Raw genomic sequence first — 21,033 nt, forward strand, 5'->3', positions numbered from 1 at the left:
GTGTTCCAACATGTTTATTTTACTCAAGGTACCTTTGGGAAATGAAAATTAAACGAGGAGAGAACATCAGGAATGTGCCACCTGCTCTGACCACACTGTCGTGCTCCTGTGACATGACAGGCACCATGAACTGAAGAAGTGGAAAACTGCTGCCAACGGACATTGATTCATGCGCTTAACTGCCTACAGTCATTGCCAACATTATATTAATGCCAAGTTTCTAGCCTCACTGTTTTTTGGTTTTACTTGTTTTAATGATTTCCATTTCTATTTAGAAAGCCAACATTTTTCAAACCAGGTCTTCTCTAGCTAACTTCAGGAGAGTCAATGGGGCTCTGCGCAGAAATGGCACTTCCCTTTACACGTAGCCCAAGCACACAGGCTCAAATTCCTTTCTTTGGCTTGTCTTACACACTCACATAAGTACTTAAGTTTTAAAATGAATGAAGCAGCACACTGGCTTTAAAGCTGTATCCTTTACAAATGATTTTTTTAAAACTATGAATTTTTCAATCATATTAGAAAAATTAGTTGTTGGCACATAACATGAAACCTCCAAAGGCTGAATCAGCATTATCCAGCTATGCCATATTTCCTCCGGCAGTTAAACAGATGATAAGCCTAGGTTTACCCTAGGGAAAAGTGAAGCAAGTTCATTTCTTTACCCCCATAGCCAAAAGTTAGGAGAGAACGAAGCCTGAATCAGCATGTCAACAACTGATTTGCTGTAACTTAGAGGTAGCAGCCAAGCTAGGCTCTTGTTTCCTTTATTTTGCTTTGCCATCTTTCAAGGTAGTATTTTCTAGTCATGTTACACTTAGGAAAGGAAAGGAAGGCAACTTAAAAAAAAATACTTCTTAAAATAATAATATCTAAAACAATGTGTGTGTGTGTGTACGCGTGCATGAGTGTGTGTATATATAGAGAGATGTTCATTTTTATACACACACATCCATCCATAACAGTAGACTCTAGGCACCCTTGGGAGACTGGATCCAGGACTTGCTGTGTCTACCAAATTTTGTGGATGAAGTCCCTTAACTGCCGCTCCAGATCTGTGGCTCCCAATCTTAGATTCAAACAACTGCAGATGATGTAGTGCCACAGCATTTATCGAAAAAAATCCACATGTAAGTGGATTATCTGTAGATTTTTTTCATCTGCACAGTTCAAACCTGTATTGTTCAAAGGTCAACTAAATTGACTGTCTTACCTTACTGAAATAGCCCCAAGAAGGAAAAGAACTGATACCTTGATATAAAACCCCCTATGTTTGGCATAATAACTGGTAGTTATTACTGTGATCATTTCCCATTAGACACACAATGACTTAGAGAAGACCATGAGAATATGAAAAAGTGAGGGAATGGTTTTGTTTCATGTCTAAATATAAGGAGTTATTATCCTAGATTTTGAGAATCTATGTTTACCCAAGGGGTAGCCAGGGGCAGTGGTTAAAAGTTCTGGAGAAATAAGGATGGAGATGGGGCATGTAGGATAAAAAGGAAAGGGGGATGGGGCTGGCCAGGGTCCAATTTCCCACCATGTCATGTTCTATCTAACATGGAACCCCACCGAGTCCAAGAATATTAAATGCAAATCTGATCTTTCAGGACATTATAGAAGTACTTTACTGAGAAAAAAGTATAGATCACGTTTCATTTAACAGTTTGGCAGCTTTATTTATGACTTTAAGTTTAGAATGAACGATGGCCTCCTTTTTCACTCGTCCTTCAGGTCCCACAAATATTATGAGTACACCTGATCAAAGTCTTTCCTGGGATTATACCATTTTTAAGAAGAAAACACACACTTGAGCTTTCCTTGAGAATATAACCAGAAAGTAACAAATTTTCTTATCAAATGAGAATCAACTCTTTAATTTCATTGTTTACTCTTCAGAAAATGTACAGAAGGTTCAAATCATTATGTTGTACACCCAAAACCAATACTATGTTATGTAAATTATATCTCAATTTTTTAAAAAAATGTCACATGGGTGGTAGCATTTGGCTGAAGAGAAGGAGGAAATCATCAGGAGACCCTCAGAGGCCAAATTTGATTTAGCCAGTGTGAATGATCCGAAAGCCTGGCCAGTGATGGAACGCAAGGACTGGGAGTGAGGGACAAATAATTAGAAACAGCCTTTTTCTTGGAAGGTTTCCTGGCAGTTCCCCTTGCTGAAAGGCTACTCATGGGCAGTCTGGACTGACAGGCTTGATCTGATTTAAAAAAAAAAAAAGAGCAACAAGAAGACTCGAATAGGCACTTGCCAGAAGAGGATATCCAAACAGAGAAAAACATGAAAATATATGTTGAAAGGGGTAAAATTATGTATAACTATCTTTCAAACTTGTCTGGAATTATCCACTAAAGCTGAATATTTATATACATCCTATGACCCAGAAATTCAGTCCTAAATATTAATATTGAGCTCTATAGAAATATACACATTTGGGCACCATGAGATATGATGCAAGAATAGTGATAGCATTATGATTCAAAAGAACCAAAACTGGAAGTAATAAAACTTTGTTTCAACAGAAGAGGAATACAATGGAATGTTATTCAGACAGGACAACAAACTACAGTCAAATACAGTATCATGCATGTATCTAACAAAACAATGTTGAACATCAGGAGTGGGCACAGAATTTGTGCATAAGAAGATTCTAAAAAAACAACAGGAAAGGTTTGAGAAACACTTAGGTGGTAACACTGTAATGAAGCAACAAAAATATTACTGAAGTATCACAACACTGATCACCTCTGGGTGACTCGACAGAGGAGGCAGTAACTGGGAGAAAGCATAGGAGAGGCTTCTCATTTCTTCTGATCATTATTATTATAAATCAGGCAATAATTATTTCTTGATCTTAGTGTTCGATATAAGGATGTCTTCTTTTTTTGACAAATTACTGTGCTATTTTTCTGCATGTGTGCTATATTTTACCAATTAAAAAAAAAGACAGCACTGTTATGTGTTAAATTCATGCATTTTTATTCAATAAGTTTTTATTAAAGGTGTAAAAAGTCTGTTCTAGGTACTACATAAATAGCAAGGAGCAATAGAAATCAAAATCCCTCATATTCTAGTTGCAGAAAGCAGATAATAAACAAGAAATGTAATAAAAATAGTAACAACAACAACAACAATAAAACTATCACCATAATTCACAACATACATATAGGAATGTTTGTTGATAAGTGCTAGGAAGAAAAAGCAAGAAGTAATGTGTGTTTGGGGGTAGGTAGGTGGAGATTCAAGGTTAGGTGGTCAAAAAGGGTCTCAAAGGGATGATAACATTGAAGATTTAAGAGAAGATTCTATCCCATGGAATAGGAGAAAATATTTATGAATCATTATCTAATACGAATATGATATCCAGAATATATAAAGAAACCCTATAATTCAAAAATCAAAAGATAAACCCCTGTGGGTGGGTCCTAATCCAATATGGCTCCTGTCCTTATCAGAAGAGATGAGGATACAGACACAGAAAGGAATGACTCTGTGAAGACAATGGAGGAAGACGGCCGTCTATAAGCCAAAGAGTGAGGCCTTAGAGGAAATTAATCTTGAGGACACTTCAATCTCAAAATTCTAGCCTCCAGAACTGTGGGGAAATAAACTTCTGTTATTAGAAGCTCCCCAGGCTATGGTACTGTTACAGCAGCCCTAGCAAACTAATACAGGCCCCATCATCTCTTCTGGGATGGAAAGAAGAGAAAATCTTTAGTCTAAGAGCAATGGAAAGTCATTGGAGAATTTTAAGAATGATGTAACTGTATTTACATATTAGCAACTCACTTCGGCTTTTATTTGTAAATGGATTAGAGCTGGACAAACTAGATGCGGAGAATCAGCTAGGAGGTTATATTGCATTCGTCTAGGCAAAGAAGGAAATGGCAACCCACTCCAGTGTTCTTGCCTAGAGAATCCCAGGGATGGCGGAGCCTGGTAGGCTGCCGTCTCTGGGGTCGCACAGAGTCGGACACGACTGAAGCGACTTAGTAGTAGTAGTAGTAGGCAAAGATAGTGACGGCAGCAGTGATAGAGAAAAGTGAAAAAAAAGTTTAATGGTTTAGAGGTAGAAGAGAGAGTGTTCAGTTAAAGCTCAACATTCAGAAAACGAAGACCATGGCATCTGATCCCATCATGTCATGGCAAATAGATGGGGAAACAGTGGAAACAGTGTCAGACTTTATTTTTCTGGGCTCCAAAATCACTGCAGATGGTGACTGCAGCCATGAAATTAAAAGACACTTACTCCTTAGAAGGAAAGTTATGACCAACCTAGACAGCATACTAAAAGGCAGAGACATTACTTTGCCAACAAAGGTCCATCTAGTCAAGGCTATGGTTTTTTCAGCGGTCATGTATGGATGTGAGAGTTGGACTGTGAAGAAAGCTGAGCGCCAAAGAATTGATGCTTTTGAACTGTGGTGTTGGAGAAGACTATTGAGAGTCCCTTGGACTGCAAAGAGATCCAACCAGTCCATTCTGAAGGAGATCAGCCCTGGGTTTTCTTTGGAAGGAATGATGCTAAAGCTGAAACTCCAGTACTTTGGCCACCTCATGAGAAGAGCTGACTCACTGCAAAAGACTCTGATGCTGGGAGGGATTGGGGGCAGGAGGAGAAGGGGATGACAGAGGATGAGATGGCTGGATGGCATCACTGACTTGATGGACATGAGTTTGAGTGAACTCCAGGAGTTGGAGATGGACAGGGAGGCCTGGCGTGATACAATTCATGGAGTCACAAAGAGTCAGACACGACTGAGAGACTGAACTGAATTGAACTGACCAAACAGATCTGGGTTGGGGAAGGAGGTGAAGGAATAGGAGGAGTCAGAATGACTCTCAGGTTTCCAGCAAGAGAAACTGACAGATTCAACTGAGATAGGAAACTCTACAGAGGAGCAGATTTGAAGGGAGACTCAAAAGTGCAGTTTCAGACACAGTTAGTTTGATATGTCTGTTACATTCCCCCAAAATATGTGAAATAAGCCTGAGAAGCCAGAAAAAGAAATTAGCTAAGAGATACACACTTGGGAGTTACTGATATACTGTTATTTAAACTGAATAAGACTGCCAGGAGAAGAAAGCAGTGTGAACAGGGAGGGCAGCCTGGGACTGACCCCTTCAGAACACCAATATTTAGGGTAGGTAGGTGTTCCATAACTGATGATTATCACCAGGTTCATAAATGTATTTTGCATGGCATGTGAAACTGGAGGTATTTATTACCTGAATCCAAATAATTTAGTAAGTTGCCACACAGGCAATAAAACTGGGTGGCCTGCCTTCAAGGTTCCAGTAAGACTCATTAAAGTCACTAATATTGTTAACTAAATATGTACAGACTAGAAGATTTACTCTCTTTCTTCTGCTTTATATATATAAGAATATAACCAAGAGCCCATTTAGAAAATGCATTACTTATGTTGTCTAAGCTGATCTCATGCATTAACACCAAACAGACTTTCTGCACCCTATCTGAAAACACTGCAAAGTGAAAATGAAGGTGCAAAGACTGACATTCTGCCCATTTCTGAAAAGAGAAGGAAAATGTATTTGTTCACCTATTTCCTCTATTTTTGAGCTGTAATCCTATCTATGAGTACCTAGATAATGTTGCATATACCCATTAGCAAAATTCCCATGGAAATAAAATTTAGTAAGGTCTTCAGAGAGGTCTAACTTAATGGAAGCTGACAGTAAGAATATAATTTGCTTTCCCATTTGTTAGAAATTAGGAACATATACATATTTTTCAAGACAGAAATGCATTAGTCTCATCACAAATTATTTAATAATAAACTCTAAATAATATAGACATAAACTAGATAAGAATTAAACCAAATTTACATTGCTTAGCTTTTAAAATTAAGTATGACATCAGAATTAGAAACCATACAATTATATTTATACCTAGAAAATCAGGAGTAGAGGATTCCAGTAAAAGAAATACTACTAATCTCTTGTCTTAGTTAAACCTAAAAATAATTTGCTAGGTACTTAAAGAAATTTTCTCCTTTTCAGTTACAGAAATAGACAGAGATAAAATTTACATAATATTTCAAATTCCACTGAGTGGTTTATAAAACAAAAATCATTAGACACCACTTTTTAAATAAATGTATCTATAAATTATACTCTATAACTATATACAGTTACAGATCACTGTAAAAATATTCCAGTGTCTCTTATTATTTGCGGACTATCTACACTATTACTGAATAGTCAGTGCAATTCTACTCATATATATAAGCATTAACCATTTCTACCACCCATAATATTCAGTAATTCAGTAAACATTTAAACAGTGCTGATGCAGAAATGGATAAGCCATAGGAATGAGTACACTCTTGACCAAAGAAAGATCCTTTTCTAGGTAGGCAGGTTGTCCTTTATAGCTAAGCTTCCAACTATAAGAATGTACATAGAATAGTGAGAAAAAAAGGATTCTCTATCCATTATCAGGTCAATGGAATTAATCCTGGCAACAAAAGGGGTAATAGATGTTATAATCAGCTTGATTCAGAGGATGCCAGTTTGAAAAGGTGCAAGTAAAACATTCTAGGTAGAGAGAAAGAGCAAATTTCCATTTTTCTGCAAGGTGGTTGAACTACACAATTGCCCAAGGTTCTTATCAATTCTATGACTTAAGGATGCTGACAGGCAACCTCTATAAACAAAGTAAAGCGGGGAACTGAGGTAGAGGACAACAAAATGTCAATAAGAAAAAGCTTTAGCAGTAGCCTGACTCAACCATCTTATTTAACAGATGAGAAAACTAGTCTCACAAAGTTGAAGTAACTCATGCAAAGTACACAGCACTGGAACTAGTCATTGTTCTTTCCACTACATCATTATGGTAACAAGATAAAATAGCACTTTCACCTGCATATCAAGCTAACTTACAGAAAAAGATTTCTCCCCATGAATTTGCACAATTATTTCCCTTTTCTAATTCATTATGTAATGAAAAACATAAATGCTCTACTGAGGGTAAATAGTTCAATAAACATGGCTGATAAGGTGCCAAGTAAGAGATGTAAAATGTGAGGTTAAGATCTTAAATTTCTCAAAAATTTCCAGAAAACAAATAAGCAACTCTTTGTCTCTGTTACATTATTTTTTTAATCTATTGTGAAAATGTCACAAAGTTAACATAGTCGCCATGTTTAAAATTCTAATTCCAAACATACAAACAGCGTTAGTCCGAAACATACAAACAAACAATGTTAGCCCAACGAATATAATACATCATACAGAGAAACACAGCAAGAAAAATTACAACTTTCACCTGCATATGGAGCTGATTTCTGTTGCTCCCTCAAGCCCTGTGATTCCAAAGTCTCTTCATTACATTACTGCCCAGCCTAGCAGGATCCAAAATCTCACAGGCACTGGCCCTGCTATTTGAGGAGGGCAGTGGGCAAACTGAAAACCCTGAGCTTGTATCAAAGTTTGATAGAAGTTATAAAAGGACAACTGCAACAAACACATGGAATCCAAGCCATGAACAGCATTTCCCTAGGGTCAAACCAACCTAATTATAACTTGTCTTCTTCCAATCTTTGCAACGTAAGGTTTGACCAAATGCTTATCTGTTTAGGAATAATGGCAGTATATAAGCAACAAAAGCAAATTTCAAGATCATGAGCATGGCATTCAAGACTTCCACGACCTGACCCACGACTCCTCCTTGGGCCTCATCTCCCAACATCCTCCTCACGCACTGCATGCCCAGCAGCGGCTGTGGCATTCTGCATGCTTCAGGTCTCTGCACATGTTGCTCCCTGTCTTCTCCCAGTAACGCTCCCAACTGCTCTTTGGTGTGCATGGACATACATACATGGACATATACCAGCTATTTCATTTGGCTAGATTCTTTAATACTCAGCTCAGTTGACATTGCAGCACCCTATGCATATTCCTATCTTTCCCTATTTTATTTTAAAGGGTATCCCAGGTGGCTCAGTAGTAAAGAATCTACCTGCCAAGGCAGGAGATGTGGGTTGATCTCTAGGTTGTGAAGATGCCCTGGAGAAGGGAATGGCAACCTACTCCTGTCATCTTGCCTAGGAAATCCCATGGACAGAGGAGCCTGACGGGCTATAGTCCCTGGAGTCGCAAAAGAGTTGGATACAACTTAGCAACGAAAACAATTTTTTTAAACTCTTTTATTTTGTTTTGACGTACAGTCAATTAACAATGTTGTGACAGTTTCCGGTGGACAGCAAAGGGACTCAGCCCTACATATATATGTATCTGTTATTGTTGTTTAGTTGCTAAGTCATGTCCAACTCTTTTGCGACTCCGTGGGGTGTAGCACACCAGGCTCCTCTGTCCATGGGATTTCCTAGGTGAAAAAATTAGAGTGAGTTGCCATTTCCTTCTCCAGGGGATCTGCCCAACCCAGGGACTGAACCCACATCTTGTGCCTGGCAGGCATATTCTTTACCACTAAGCCACCTGGGAAGCCCATACATATATCTATTCTCCTACAAACTCCCCTCCCATTGTATGGAATTACTTACATTTATATTGGGTTGGCCAAAAAGTTTGTTCAGATTTTTCCATTATCTTACAGGAAAACCTTTAAGAACTTTTTGGCCAATCAAATACTGTTGATGGTAGGCTGTTCAAGGGAGGGGCTTGCCCTTATTTGCATCTAACAGCTTAGTACAGTACTTGATCATAGTACTTAATAACTTAATAGATGTTTATTAAGCTTAATTTTAAGAAGGGTAGGTTGCTAAATTTAAATATGTTCCCTTTCACCCACTGGGAGTGGGAAAATATACATGGAGAGTATGAGAATAAATGGATTTTGTCTAACTGATGACAACGTTTTCAAAGTATTTTACAGTGTTTGCCCCCTATGCTGAGAGTACTTTTACAGGTCTTATAACTCTCCCATACTCAGTAAATATGTGGACCATGTAGTACAATAATTAAATTCTAAGTACTGATTCTCTAGTTAGCTTGAAAAATGGCTTCTCATACTTGAAGGCCTTTTCCTCAAACAAGTGAAAGCTGAAGACAGGAGGTTTTGTAAATACATACTCAGCTAAAAACACAGTAGTTGTGGCTCTCAACATAACATTAAATCATTTTTGGACAGAAACTTTTATTCAATATAAAAATCATGTAAAATATATACGAAATATTGTCACTAAATGTTTAATCAGGGATATATACTGCAGCTTTTGGAACATTTACTCTGTTATCTGTATATGCTCTCTTCATTCTGGCTAAAATATTACTTTATTCTTGTGTAGTCAAAACAATATGCTTGGCAATCATATCATCACCATATTTTCTCTCCTCTTAAAAATTAACAATGTGCTATGCCTGAACAGATCACAAACTTGGAACCAATCAAACTGTGGCTCCTATAGTATTCATTAACTATAATTTATTATGTGTATGCTGATATGTCACTATGATTTTCAGCCTTGGTATTGAAATATTTAGCTACGGTTGCTGAATATAATCGGCTAGATAAAAGGTTTTGAATATGATTACATGAAGCTTCTTAAATATAGTAAGAAATTATGTTAAGAGCACTGAGAGGAAAAAATGGAGCTTTTTTCCTGTAATAAATATTATAGGTGATGTTATCTTTTTCTGAAAATTATACTTTATTCTAATTTTAAGTACCTATCTGATTACTAAACCATTATCACTACAGATTTAGGAGTAGTGACATTACTTAATTTCTCAAAACATATGTTAGCATCCTAACTGAGGGATTCCGGGTAAACTAGATACCAAATGGAAATCATATTATGTTTTCAATGTGTAGGTTTAAAGACTATGAGCTCAGTATCCAAGTCTGGGTTTCTCCTTTGTTCATAAAGTCACTTTACCATACCAAGAGTAAATTCACAGAAATTTGGATGGTGCATGGATACTTTCAGCAGCTACTGCACACTTTGCATCCTAAATTAAGCAACCTAACATAATTCACAGTGCTAAAAAAAAAAAAAAGGCAATTAAAAACGTATGTTGGTTTAATTTTTTTTTCCATCTCATACTGTCAGGTCAGTTGTTAAGGTTTTAAAAAAGAACCAATATGTGCACCTAAATGAGCATTAATTTTACAATTTAGTTACAATTTACAGTTCTTACCAGCTAGTTGGAAGCTCTGTGTCTGCATACTAAAAAGTGTAAGTTCAACATTTGTTTCATGTTATGAAGGGCATTGGATTCATCATGTAAGAGGCATCTGAAAACCTATTGTTAACCTGCAGCATAATAATAGAAAACCCACTATTTCACCCTCAACACATGTGGGCCCAAAACCCTAAAGACAGGCAGGCACAGTAACTAATTTGATTATGAGGTTAATTTAAGGCAATAACCATCTAGAAGAAATTGTTAACTTGTAATCATGTTGTTCCATTACAAATTTTTAACTTGTAATGCTGACAGATGAAGACCGAGCAGATTTTTTCCCATCCACATTAGTTCCCTGCTAACCTAATTACCTGATTATAATTTGCAAATTCCTCTTGGAATCATCAAATGAACTAATAATGCATATTCTAAAGATGAAATGGTTCTAAAAAGCTGGTATTTTTCTATAATCCTGAGTATATCTGGAGTTCATAAATAAGATTTTCATTTTACATTTAAAATGTAGTGTCTGGGGGTTATTACTATGAATTCAAAATAGATAGCACTGGGAGATTGTTCAGTCTGTACTATGGTACTTGAGTAAAGGGTGGAATGTGAGCTTAATTTTTAACTTAGGAAAAAAAACAACATTGGAGACTTTAATTTATAGTCTTTTAACAGCCTTGTGGAGATAATCATACATCATTTTCTGTGTGTTCAGTCACCCAGTCATGTCCAACTCTTTGCAACCCCATGGACTGCAGCACTCCAGGCCTCCCTGTCCCTCACCGTCTCCTGGAGTTTGCCCAAGTTCATGTTCATTGCCTCAGTGATGCCATTCAGCCATTTCATCCTCTGCCACTCTCTTCTCCTTCTGCCCTCTATCTTTCCCAGCATCAGGGACTTTTCCAATAAGTTGGCTGTTTGCTTCAGGTGACCTTTAAAATACTGAAGCTTCAGCTTCAGCATCAGTCCTTTCAATGAGTATTCATGGTTGATTTCCTTTAAGATTGACTAGTTTGACCTCCTTGCTGTCCAAGAGACTCTCACACACCATTCAATGCAACCATTTAAAGTGTATAATTCATTAGTTTTTTAGTATATTCATAGAACTATGTAACTATCACTACATTAATTTTAGAGCCTTTTCATCACCCCAAAAGGAAGCCACGGGCCCTTTAGCTATCATCTACCAACCCTCCCTCCTAACCCCTTGTCCCAACAGCAATCTACTCTCTGTGCCTATAGACTGCCTATTCTGGAAACAATATAAAATATAAACAGATCCCTAATGCACACTAATATTTAAGGAATCAGCTATTAAAAAAAAAAGTAGGGCCTTGCAAAAACAAAATCTGACAAATGTCTTGAGAGGTAGGAGAAAAACTCAAAAAGTGCTATCATGGACCCTAAAGAAAGATAAAAGAGTTTTAAGAAGGAGCAATTCAAGTGTCAAAGGCTCCCCAAACCCAACTGAAAAAAGGACTAGGAAGTTTTTATTTTGCTACTGACATTGGCCAAAGTATTTTTGGTGTTTTGGTAAGAAGAAGCCAACACCAGTCGATTAAAGAGGTGCATAGAAAATGAAGAATTCAAATGAATGAAGACCAGGGGTTGGTAAACTATAGTCCACAGGCTAAATGTGGTTTGCTGTCAGTGTTTATAAATAAAGATTTATTGGAACACAGCCACACTCATTTGTTTATGTATGGTTTATGTATGGTCTGTGGTTGCTTTTGTGTTTAAAAAATATTTACTATTTGGCCCTTTGCAGAAAAGATGTTTGCCAATCCCTACTGTACACAAATGCCTCAAATTATTAGCTCTACTTAACAAAAGTGACCTAATAAGCATTCATATTCCAAATTATGTTCACTAATACTAGTTTAAAAGGACCTGTTGTTTACATGCTAGTAGAAGAAAGTAAAATCAGCTGTATTGAATAAAGCATAATTATTCATTTCAAGGATGAAATTTCAGGCCCTTTTCACTACCATTTGATGCACTGCTGTTTTATAGGAAAAGCTAGAGACAGCTACAGAGACTGTTAGATCATCTCTTTGGAATAAACAGAATTATCACTTAATAGCTCCTATTTATATAAATTTTCAAACAACAGTAAGATCTCATATCATGCAAACTTCTTTAAGAGAAGAAAAATGTGATTTTAAAATTGGTAGTATTAAAAAAGTAAATGTGCCTCCAGGTTTATCCTTTATCTAAATTTGATTAATAAAAAATGTTCTGAATGATTATTTCCAAGCATTTTAATGAATTATATATTCATATGAAGTCTATGAAAATATGCTTCCATGTCAATTTAAAAACTCTATAGTTTATCTACAAAGAGAAATAAAAAGCCAAAGGTTTGACTCAGAAACATTAAAACTGGACTGTTCAGCTCTTGCCTGTTACATGTGATGTTTGCCTGAAATGACTCATAATATAATAAAGCTATACAGTCTGGCTTAACATTTTGTATCTGTTGATGATTAGAGAAGCTATATGCCTCAGAAGCCTAGTCATTAATATTAATGAGCTTTGTGACCTAGGCCAAGTTAATAAAACAAACCTTTAAATAACATATTAAAAAGTTCTCAACAATAATTGTGAACCTGAAACTGCTTTATAGAATTTCTAGCATTTTACAGTTCTAGAAAATAAACAGGGGTTTCAAAGACATTTACTAACCTAGACGAGAAAAAAATGACAGAATGCTGAGTATCCATCAAATATCACTTATATTTATGACAGGTCACATAGAGCTGCTTCAAAAATCACAGATTAATGGAACAAGGAATTAAGACATAGATTATTCCATAGGTGACTGGAATATAACTTTATTTAAGAACAGGTTAAATTTTGTGTAGCTCCAAAGTGATAAGGGCCTTAAGATAATGGGGCTTAAGTATCACTATGAACAAAGCTGCTGCTGCTGCTGCTGCTGCTGCTGCTGCTGCTAAGTCACTTCAGTCGTGTCCGACTGTGAGACCCCATAGACGGCAGCCCACCAGGCTCCCCCATCCCTGGGATTCTCCAGGCAAGAACACTGGAGTGGGTTGCCATTTCCTTCTCCAATGAACAGAGCTAGTGGAGGTGATAAAATCCCAGTTGAGCTATTGTAAATCCTAAAAGATGATGCTGTGAAGTGCTGCACTCAATATGCCAGCAAATTTGGAAAACTCAGCAGTGGCCACAGGACTGGAAAAGGTCAGTTTTCATTCAAATCCCAAAGAAAGGCAATGCCAAAGAATGCTCAAACTACCACACAATTGCACTCATCTTACACACTAGCAAAGTAATACTCAAAATTCTCCAAGCCAGGCTTCAACAGTACATGAACTGTGTACTTCAAGATGTTCAAGCTGGATTTAGAAAAGGTAGAGGAACCAGAGATCAAATTGCTAACATCTGGTTAGATCATCAAAAAAGCAAGAGAGTTCTAGGAAAACATCTACTCCTGCTTTACTGACTACACAAAAGCCTTTGACTGTGTGGATCACAACAAAGTGTGGAAAATTCTTCAAGAGATAGGAATACCAGACCACCTTATGTGCCTCCTGAGAAATCTGTATGCAAGTCAAGAAGCAACAGTTAGAACCAGACATGGAACAACAAACTGGTTCCAAATTGGGAAAGGAGTACATCAAGACTGTATATTGTCACCCTGCTTATTTAACTTATATGCAGAGTACATCATGAGAAATGCCTGGCTGGATGAAGCACAAGCTGGAATCAAGACTGCCAGGAGAAATATCGATAACCTCAGATACACAGATAACACCACCGTTATGGCAGAAAGCGAAGAAGAACTAGAGAGCCTCTTGATGAAAGTGAAAGAGGAGAGTTGGCTTAAAACTCAACATTCAAAAAAATAAGATCATGGCATCCAGTCCCATCACTTCATGGCAAATTGATGGGGAAACAATGAAAACAGAGAAAGACTTTATTTTGGGGGGCTGCAATGGTGACTGCAGCCATTTAAAAACGCTTGCTCCTTGCAAGAAAAGCTATGACCAACCTAGATAGCATATTAAAAAGTAGAGACATCACTTTGCCAACAAAGGTCTATCTAGTCAAAGCTATGTTTTTTCTAGTAGTCACGTATGGATGTGACAGTTGAAATATAAAGAAAGCACCGAAGAATTGATGCTTTTGAACTGTGGTGTTAGAGAAGACTCTTCAGAGTGCCTGGCACTGCAAGGAGATCCAACCAGTCAATCCTAAAGGAAATCAGTCCTGAATATTCATTGGAAGGACTGATGATGAAGCTGAAGCTCTAATACTTTGGCCACCTGATGTGAAGAACTGACTCATTGGAAAAAACCCTGATGAAGGGAAAAACTGAAGGCAGGAGGAGAAGGGGATGACAGAGGATGAGATGGTTGGATGGCATCACCGACTCAATGGATGTAGTTTGAGCAAGCTCTGGGAGCTGGTGATGGACAGGGAGGCCTGGCGTGCTGCAGTTCATAGGGTTGCAGAGAGTCGAACATGACTGAGCGACTAAACTGAACTAAACGGAAAGTGATAACAAGTGATTTTCACTTTCAAGTCAGCTCTAACAAATATAAAATCAGTAAGGCTGGTGGAATTTAGCCAAGAGCTGTGAACAAAGACCGAGTTGTGTCACGTAGTTGGGAAAAGTTAATGGTTTTTAAAAAAATATAGGTTATCTGTGTGGAGCAATGTTACCTAAAGTGGGGTGAAACAATGGTTTAAGAGTTTCTCTTTTAGACATTTATGAAGACACTGGCTTAAATAAAAGTAGCCAAGGACAATGCTGCAAATCAGAACTCTTCCAAACAGACAAAGGCTCTTTCAAGATGGGCCAGACTAATTGGAAAGCATATTAATGGTAACAGAGCTAACTGTTGCCCTTCATAAAAGATGATCTTCCATGTGGGTGGCTTAGGATTAAGAACCACATTACTGATCATGCTCTCAGTTTGGTCTTGGTTTGAAATGGAGAGCACTTACATTTATGCAACAGAAACTAGATTTGAGATAGGTTCTGAAGTATAAGAAGTACATTAGGCAAGTGTAGTAATACACCTACACTTGCATTTGGGAATGCTTACCAAAATTATTATATTGAAGAAAGCAGCAATCCTTCCCCTTTCCTTCCCATTCCACAAGCCACTACTTGGTCTAAGCACCAATTTCTCAAAAATTAGAATGCTGTGTTTGCATTGCTTCTTGGCCTTTGGGTTAAGATCAAGTGTAGAATGTTGAATTTGCATAAATTTTTTTCTTCAATCTCATCATTCTCTAGATCATGCTAAATACAGATGCCATACTCAGTTTTTAAAAGTGCCACTTTTATCAAGTTGCTCTTCTAATAAAAATGGTTAGTATCTCCCTCATTACCAACATTTAAAAGTTCTACCTTTTTTTGACCAGAAGTCAAAGCTCTCCGTAAACTTCTCCCAGTATACCTTTTCCTTTCTAACTATGCAATATTTAAAATTTACAGGGACTAACAGAGCTGATATTCAAGTAACCCAACACCCAGATATAATTTAGGTTCCCACTTTGCCCATAAAAAAGAGTAAATAAAGAATACAATTAAATTTGCCACCAAGCATCTCATCTCTTTACCTTTAGAAGAAGGATAAAAACTGGCAGAAACAAAAATACAAAGGAAACGAGAAACAAACAAAAGACTTAAAAATGTAAAAATATAATTCTTAACTATATCAAGATTAGAAGAATGATTTTTTAAATGCCCTCTAGTTATTAACCTTGGATTAGAAAGTTGAAAATAAAGGGGAAAAATGGAAATTAATATCTTTTACCTTCACTTCAAATTTGTAATAGAGGTAAAATTAAACCTAGTATTTGGAGATGAGACTTGAATATACAGAAATGGAATAATGAAGAGTATTCACTATTTCTCCCATTCCTGTTCCTTATTTCTCTAGGTAAAGAACTAACACTGGCAAGACACAGATCATTAGGGGTGGAAGATCATTATCTTCTTTAATAACATATATGTATACAAGAGAAGATAGCTTACAATCTAAGGAACCAGAATAATTGTTAAAAAGCATTTCTCAGTACATAGCACATTCATGGAAAGTTGAGAGGGAGGTGCTTATTAGGAAGAGGCTAAAATAGCTGAAAAGAATCAACATATTATATTTAGAGGTGCTTTTATAAAAAGATAAGGGACAAATATAAAATAAAAACACATCATTTTATTACATAAAAATCATAAAAAGTAACATGAAAATGTCTGAAAAAAGACACTAGATAAAAATATGGTTCAAAATAATTCATTTTTTTCTAACTTAATCTAAATAAGATGTTTTATTTGATTTACTGCCTGAAATCCAAAGGTCAACATAACCTGTGAAGTAAAACGTGAAAATCATTAAGGAGAAATCAGTCTGCATAATGACCTCAGTATAACTTGGTTCACAAAATGGGTTAGGAAATCACAAGTTTGGTGAGTGGCCCAAATTTCTTCAACTGTATCAGCCTTCCAACTGGCAAGCATGTAGGAAATCTTTCTTCTAGAAATACTATGTTCAAAGAACACTATTACACTGCTTTGAAGTACAGGATATTCATGTGTGACCATTCACATGATTAAAAATGAAATTTTGCTGTGAGTACAACTCACTTTAATGATGTACTTTAAATATTGTCAGGTTATAGAAAGAGATTTAAAGAGCATAATAGGAGTAGTTCTTTAGAAGGTAGATTTATTTCTGTTGCATCAACTCAGACCGATTTCTTCAGCTTAAGGGAATATCTTCCAAGATAGATATAAAACACTAAAATCTATAAAATATTTTATAACATCATTATAGAAAAATAAATGTTAAATCTTGTTGGGATTCCATTTTGGATAATCACTTTCCATTCAAATAGTATCCTACAGTTAAAAAAGAAAATGTAACAATTCCATTTTTAAATAATCTATAATTTGAAGGTGGTTCAGACGGTAAAGAATCCGCCTGCAATGCGGGAGACCCTGGGTTCTATCCCTGGGTTAGGAGGATCCTCTGGAGAAGGAAATAGCTTCCACCCCAGTATTCTTGCCTGGGTAATACCAATGGACAGAGGAGCCTGGCAGGCTACAGTCCATGGGGCAAAGTAGGACACAACTGAGCAACTAACACTTAGACTTTTGACTGGTATTAGAATCTATAACTTAATATCAGAAAATTGAGTTTTCAAGTTTAAATGAAAATCTACACATTTTATTTAAAGGTCTGGGTAAGCACAAAGATTTTTCTTTTCCACATATTCAATTTAACATTGGCCATCTTAAGTATTCATTTACTTACAGAGTAAAAATATATTTTAAATATTTGATGCAATTACTAAATATTATCTCTGCCCATGTTTCAATGTCTCATGGCCATTCTTCTCTTCCTCCTTCAAGCCATCCAATTCTGATCATGAACTTCTTTTCTAGAGTTTAGACCCTCTAAAGATTCTTCACTATTCGCAAAAGCTCAAATTTCCCAGGTCTCCACTTTAATCTTTGTGTAATGCAAGTCGAATCATCTTCTTCCTGCTCCCTCTGCAAGGACGCCATACAAATGTGCCAATTACTACCTTTGAACACCTGTGTATTTTCTCAAATCAATGCCTTTATCCCCACTTCCTCTTCAATGAGAATGTACTTCTCTAACTTACACACAGCAAAATCCTGCCATTCTTCAAGGCTCAACTGAAGCACCTCTTACATGAGGCCTTCCCCCATCTCCCAAACAAGTCTCCTTCTGAGTTCTTCCCACACTTCAGCTAGTAGTGCGGCACCTAACACATTCTACTGTGTACTGTACTTTCCCTGCGAATGGACCGTCATTTGTCTAGCAGGATGAAAGTTGCTCTAGGACAGGATCTTAAGTGTGTGAACACTGGTATCAAACTGCTTGTGTTTCAAAGCCATCTTGAGAAGTCACTATCTTGAACAAATTATGAAATGCTCTCTGCCTGTTTCCTCATTTGTAACACGGGGGTAGTAATAGCGCCTACTTGACAGGGATTCAGTTCAGTTCAGTTCAGTCGTGTCTAACTCTTTGCAACCCCATGGACTGCAGCACGCCAGGCCTCCCTGTCCATCACCAACTCTTTGGTTGGATGACGCCATCCAACCATCTCTTCCTCTGTCATCCCCTACTCCTTCCGTCTTCAATCATTCCCAGCATCAGGGTCTTTTCCAATGAGTCAGCTCTTTGCAGCAAAGTATTAGAGTGACCAAAGTATTAGAGTTTCAGCTTTAGCATCAGTCCTTCCAGTGAATATTCAGGACTGATTTCCTTTAGGATTGAGTGGTTGGATCTCCTTGCAGTCCAAGGTTCTCTCAAGAGTCTTCTCTAACACCACAGTTCAAAAGCATCAATTCTTCAGCACTCAGCATTCTTTACAGTCCAACTCTCACATCCTTACATGATTACTGGAAAAACCATAGCTTTGATTGGTAAAGTAATGCTTCTGCTTTTTAATATACTGTCTAGGTTGGTCATAACTTTCCTTCCAAGGAGCAAGCGTCTTTTAATTTCATGGCTGCAGTCACCATCTGCAGTGATATTGGAGCCCCCCCCCACCAAAATAAAGTCTGTCACTGTTTCCATTGTTTCCCCATCTATTTCCCATGAAGTGATGGGACCAGGTGCCACAATCTTCATTTTCTGAATGTTGAGTTTTAAGCCAACTTTTCCACTCTCCTCTTTCACTTTCATCAAGAGGCTCTTTAGTTCTTCTTCAGTTTCTGCCATAAGGGTGGTGTCATCTGCATATCTCAGGTTATTGATATTTCTCCCGCCAATCCTGATTCCAGCTTGTGCTTCTTCCAGCCCAGTGTTTCTCATGATATACTCTGCATTTAAGTTAAATAAGCAGGGTGACAATATACAGCCTTGATGTACTCCTTTTCCTATTTGGAACCAGTCTGTTGTTCCATGTCCAGTTCTAACTGTTGCTTCCTGACCTGCACACAGATTTCTCAAGAGGCAGGTCAGATGGTCAGGTATTCCCATCTCTTGAAGAATTTTCCACAGTTTATTGTGATCCACATAGTCAAAGACTTTGGCACAGACTTGCTTTAAAAAAGTAAATATTCTTTGAATGGCAAGACAAATCATTCAAATCATTCAACCAAGCCTTAGAGTAACATGACTGACCATGTTTTGCATTTAGATGACACATCTTTCAAGTTGCTGAAGACATTTTGCAAAATCTAACAGAAATGCTCTCTCTCTCCACCAGGCTAACCAGGCAAAAAACAAGCAAGTGAGAAATTAGCAATATGGTGCAAGGCCCAGACCCAAAAGTCATAAAGGAGATCATAATGCTGTCTCCTGTTTGCTAACAGGTGGGTCTCAAGATTGCAGGCTGCTATTTTCAAATTAAACTTTGATTTGCCTTTTACCTGGCACTGCAGCTAATGCCCTCTTCTCTCCTGATGAGACAGGAGACTGAGAATAGTAGAAAATCAAATCTTTGCGTGCTAAGTGCTATGGTGGCGGTAACAGTCATGTGTGGTGCTGTGGAATGAATTGTAACATGACAGAGCTAGATTTTAATGAAGGAATGTTCTGGCTAGTGAACTTTCACTAAGCAGTAATTTTTTAAAATACTAAAGAGAATGAACTAGAATATTGAACAATACTATGGCTTCAAACATACATTTAAAATTTGGCCTCAATTACTGTTGAATAAATCTGCAAAATAAAACCCTTCTCTTCCCCCAGCACCATGGCCTGCATTTTAATCACTAGGATTTATCCAAGGAAAACGTATAACCTGAGAAAGCAGAGCCAGAAGGATCTTAAGCGGCAGCAAGTGGTTGGGACCTGAAACAGTTAATTTGATTTAGGGACCATGCTATTATGAGTTAAAGGCTCTGAAGGTGGTATTTTAAACACCAGGGTATAGGCTCACACTAGGGACCATGCTATTATGAGTTAAAGGCTCTGAAGGTGGTATTTTAAACACCAGGGTATAGGCTCACACTCTGGACAAAGTCCAGCTCTCTCTACTCTTAATCATCTCAAGGACTGTTTTAAAGTAAGTCAAATATATCCAGTTTTTAAAACATGCTTTTAAAAGTCCTCAAAGAGCAAAATAAGAACTACTCACTTTCTAAAATGTGTATGTATATAAATAAAGCCTGCCTATATGTTACTAAACTTCTATAAAAACACAGAAATTTTTAGTCACGACAGAAAGCTATGAAACCTTATTTCCAGTTTTTTTTCCTTGCTACATTAACTGTTTCTATTAGTGACTAAATTTTCAAAGCACTGTTTATTAATTTTATACTCATTTTTAAAAAAGGAAACAATGGTTCCTGATAATACATGGTACATTTTAAATGCAAGGTTGTAAAATATTTGAGATAGAAATATTGCCAAATATTGTACAAATGGGCCTAACTTGTACCTCAAATTATTTTGGAAATAAGCACTGAAGTCATAAAAAATTATTTTCATTCAGTTGGTGCAAAATGTAAAGAACAGAATTCATAGGCATTTTATCTTCAGCTCAGTTAAAGTAAAAGACACGGGAATGCAAAGCCAAGAATTTGACAACCAACATTTAGACAATCATCCATTTTATAATGAGTTGAGTTACACACTCTCAAATAATTAACACTGAGAAATCTGGCCCTAAATTCAGTCTCCACAACTCTAAAAAGATAAAATCTTAACTGCTAATGATGAAATCTAACTATAAAGATGTCTTGTTATAGTATTGCCAAATAGGAAACTGAAGTATTATGGATATGATTCAAAAAAAAAACCCTATATAGGTCACTTCTGCATCCTTTTAGGTCTAACTTTGAACCCTTTAATGATTGCGCTCTTAAAATTTAATTTCAAAGGACAACAAAAATAAATTTTTCCATAACTCCAAGTGGGATGAAAACTCCATTA

General features: G+C 37.0%; 1 protein-coding gene across 2 annotated transcripts in view; it reads right to left on the reverse strand.

Moving 5' to 3' along the window:
- The window catches only part of COMMD10 (COMM domain containing 10), a 183,511-nt gene that overhangs the window by 3,001 nt on the left and 159,477 nt on the right, over window positions 1-21,033 (reverse strand). Inside the window, exon 6 of one of the 2 annotated variants that reach the window (XM_069591721.1) lies at window positions 8,179-8,372. The exons of the other annotated variant lie outside the window; for it this stretch is intronic. Coding sequence (XP_069447822.1) covers window positions 8,307-8,372 — 66 coding nt within the window. The 3' untranslated portion in view covers window positions 8,179-8,306. Of the gene's footprint in view, window positions 1-8,178; window positions 8,373-21,033 lie in introns of those variants that run through there. 2 annotated transcript variants of the gene reach the window in all.

The sequence above is a fragment of the Ovis canadensis genome, chromosome 5 (assembly GCF_042477335.2).
Source record: "Ovis canadensis isolate MfBH-ARS-UI-01 breed Bighorn chromosome 5, ARS-UI_OviCan_v2, whole genome shotgun sequence".
Classification (NCBI taxonomy): Eukaryota; Metazoa; Chordata; class Mammalia; order Artiodactyla; family Bovidae; genus Ovis; species Ovis canadensis.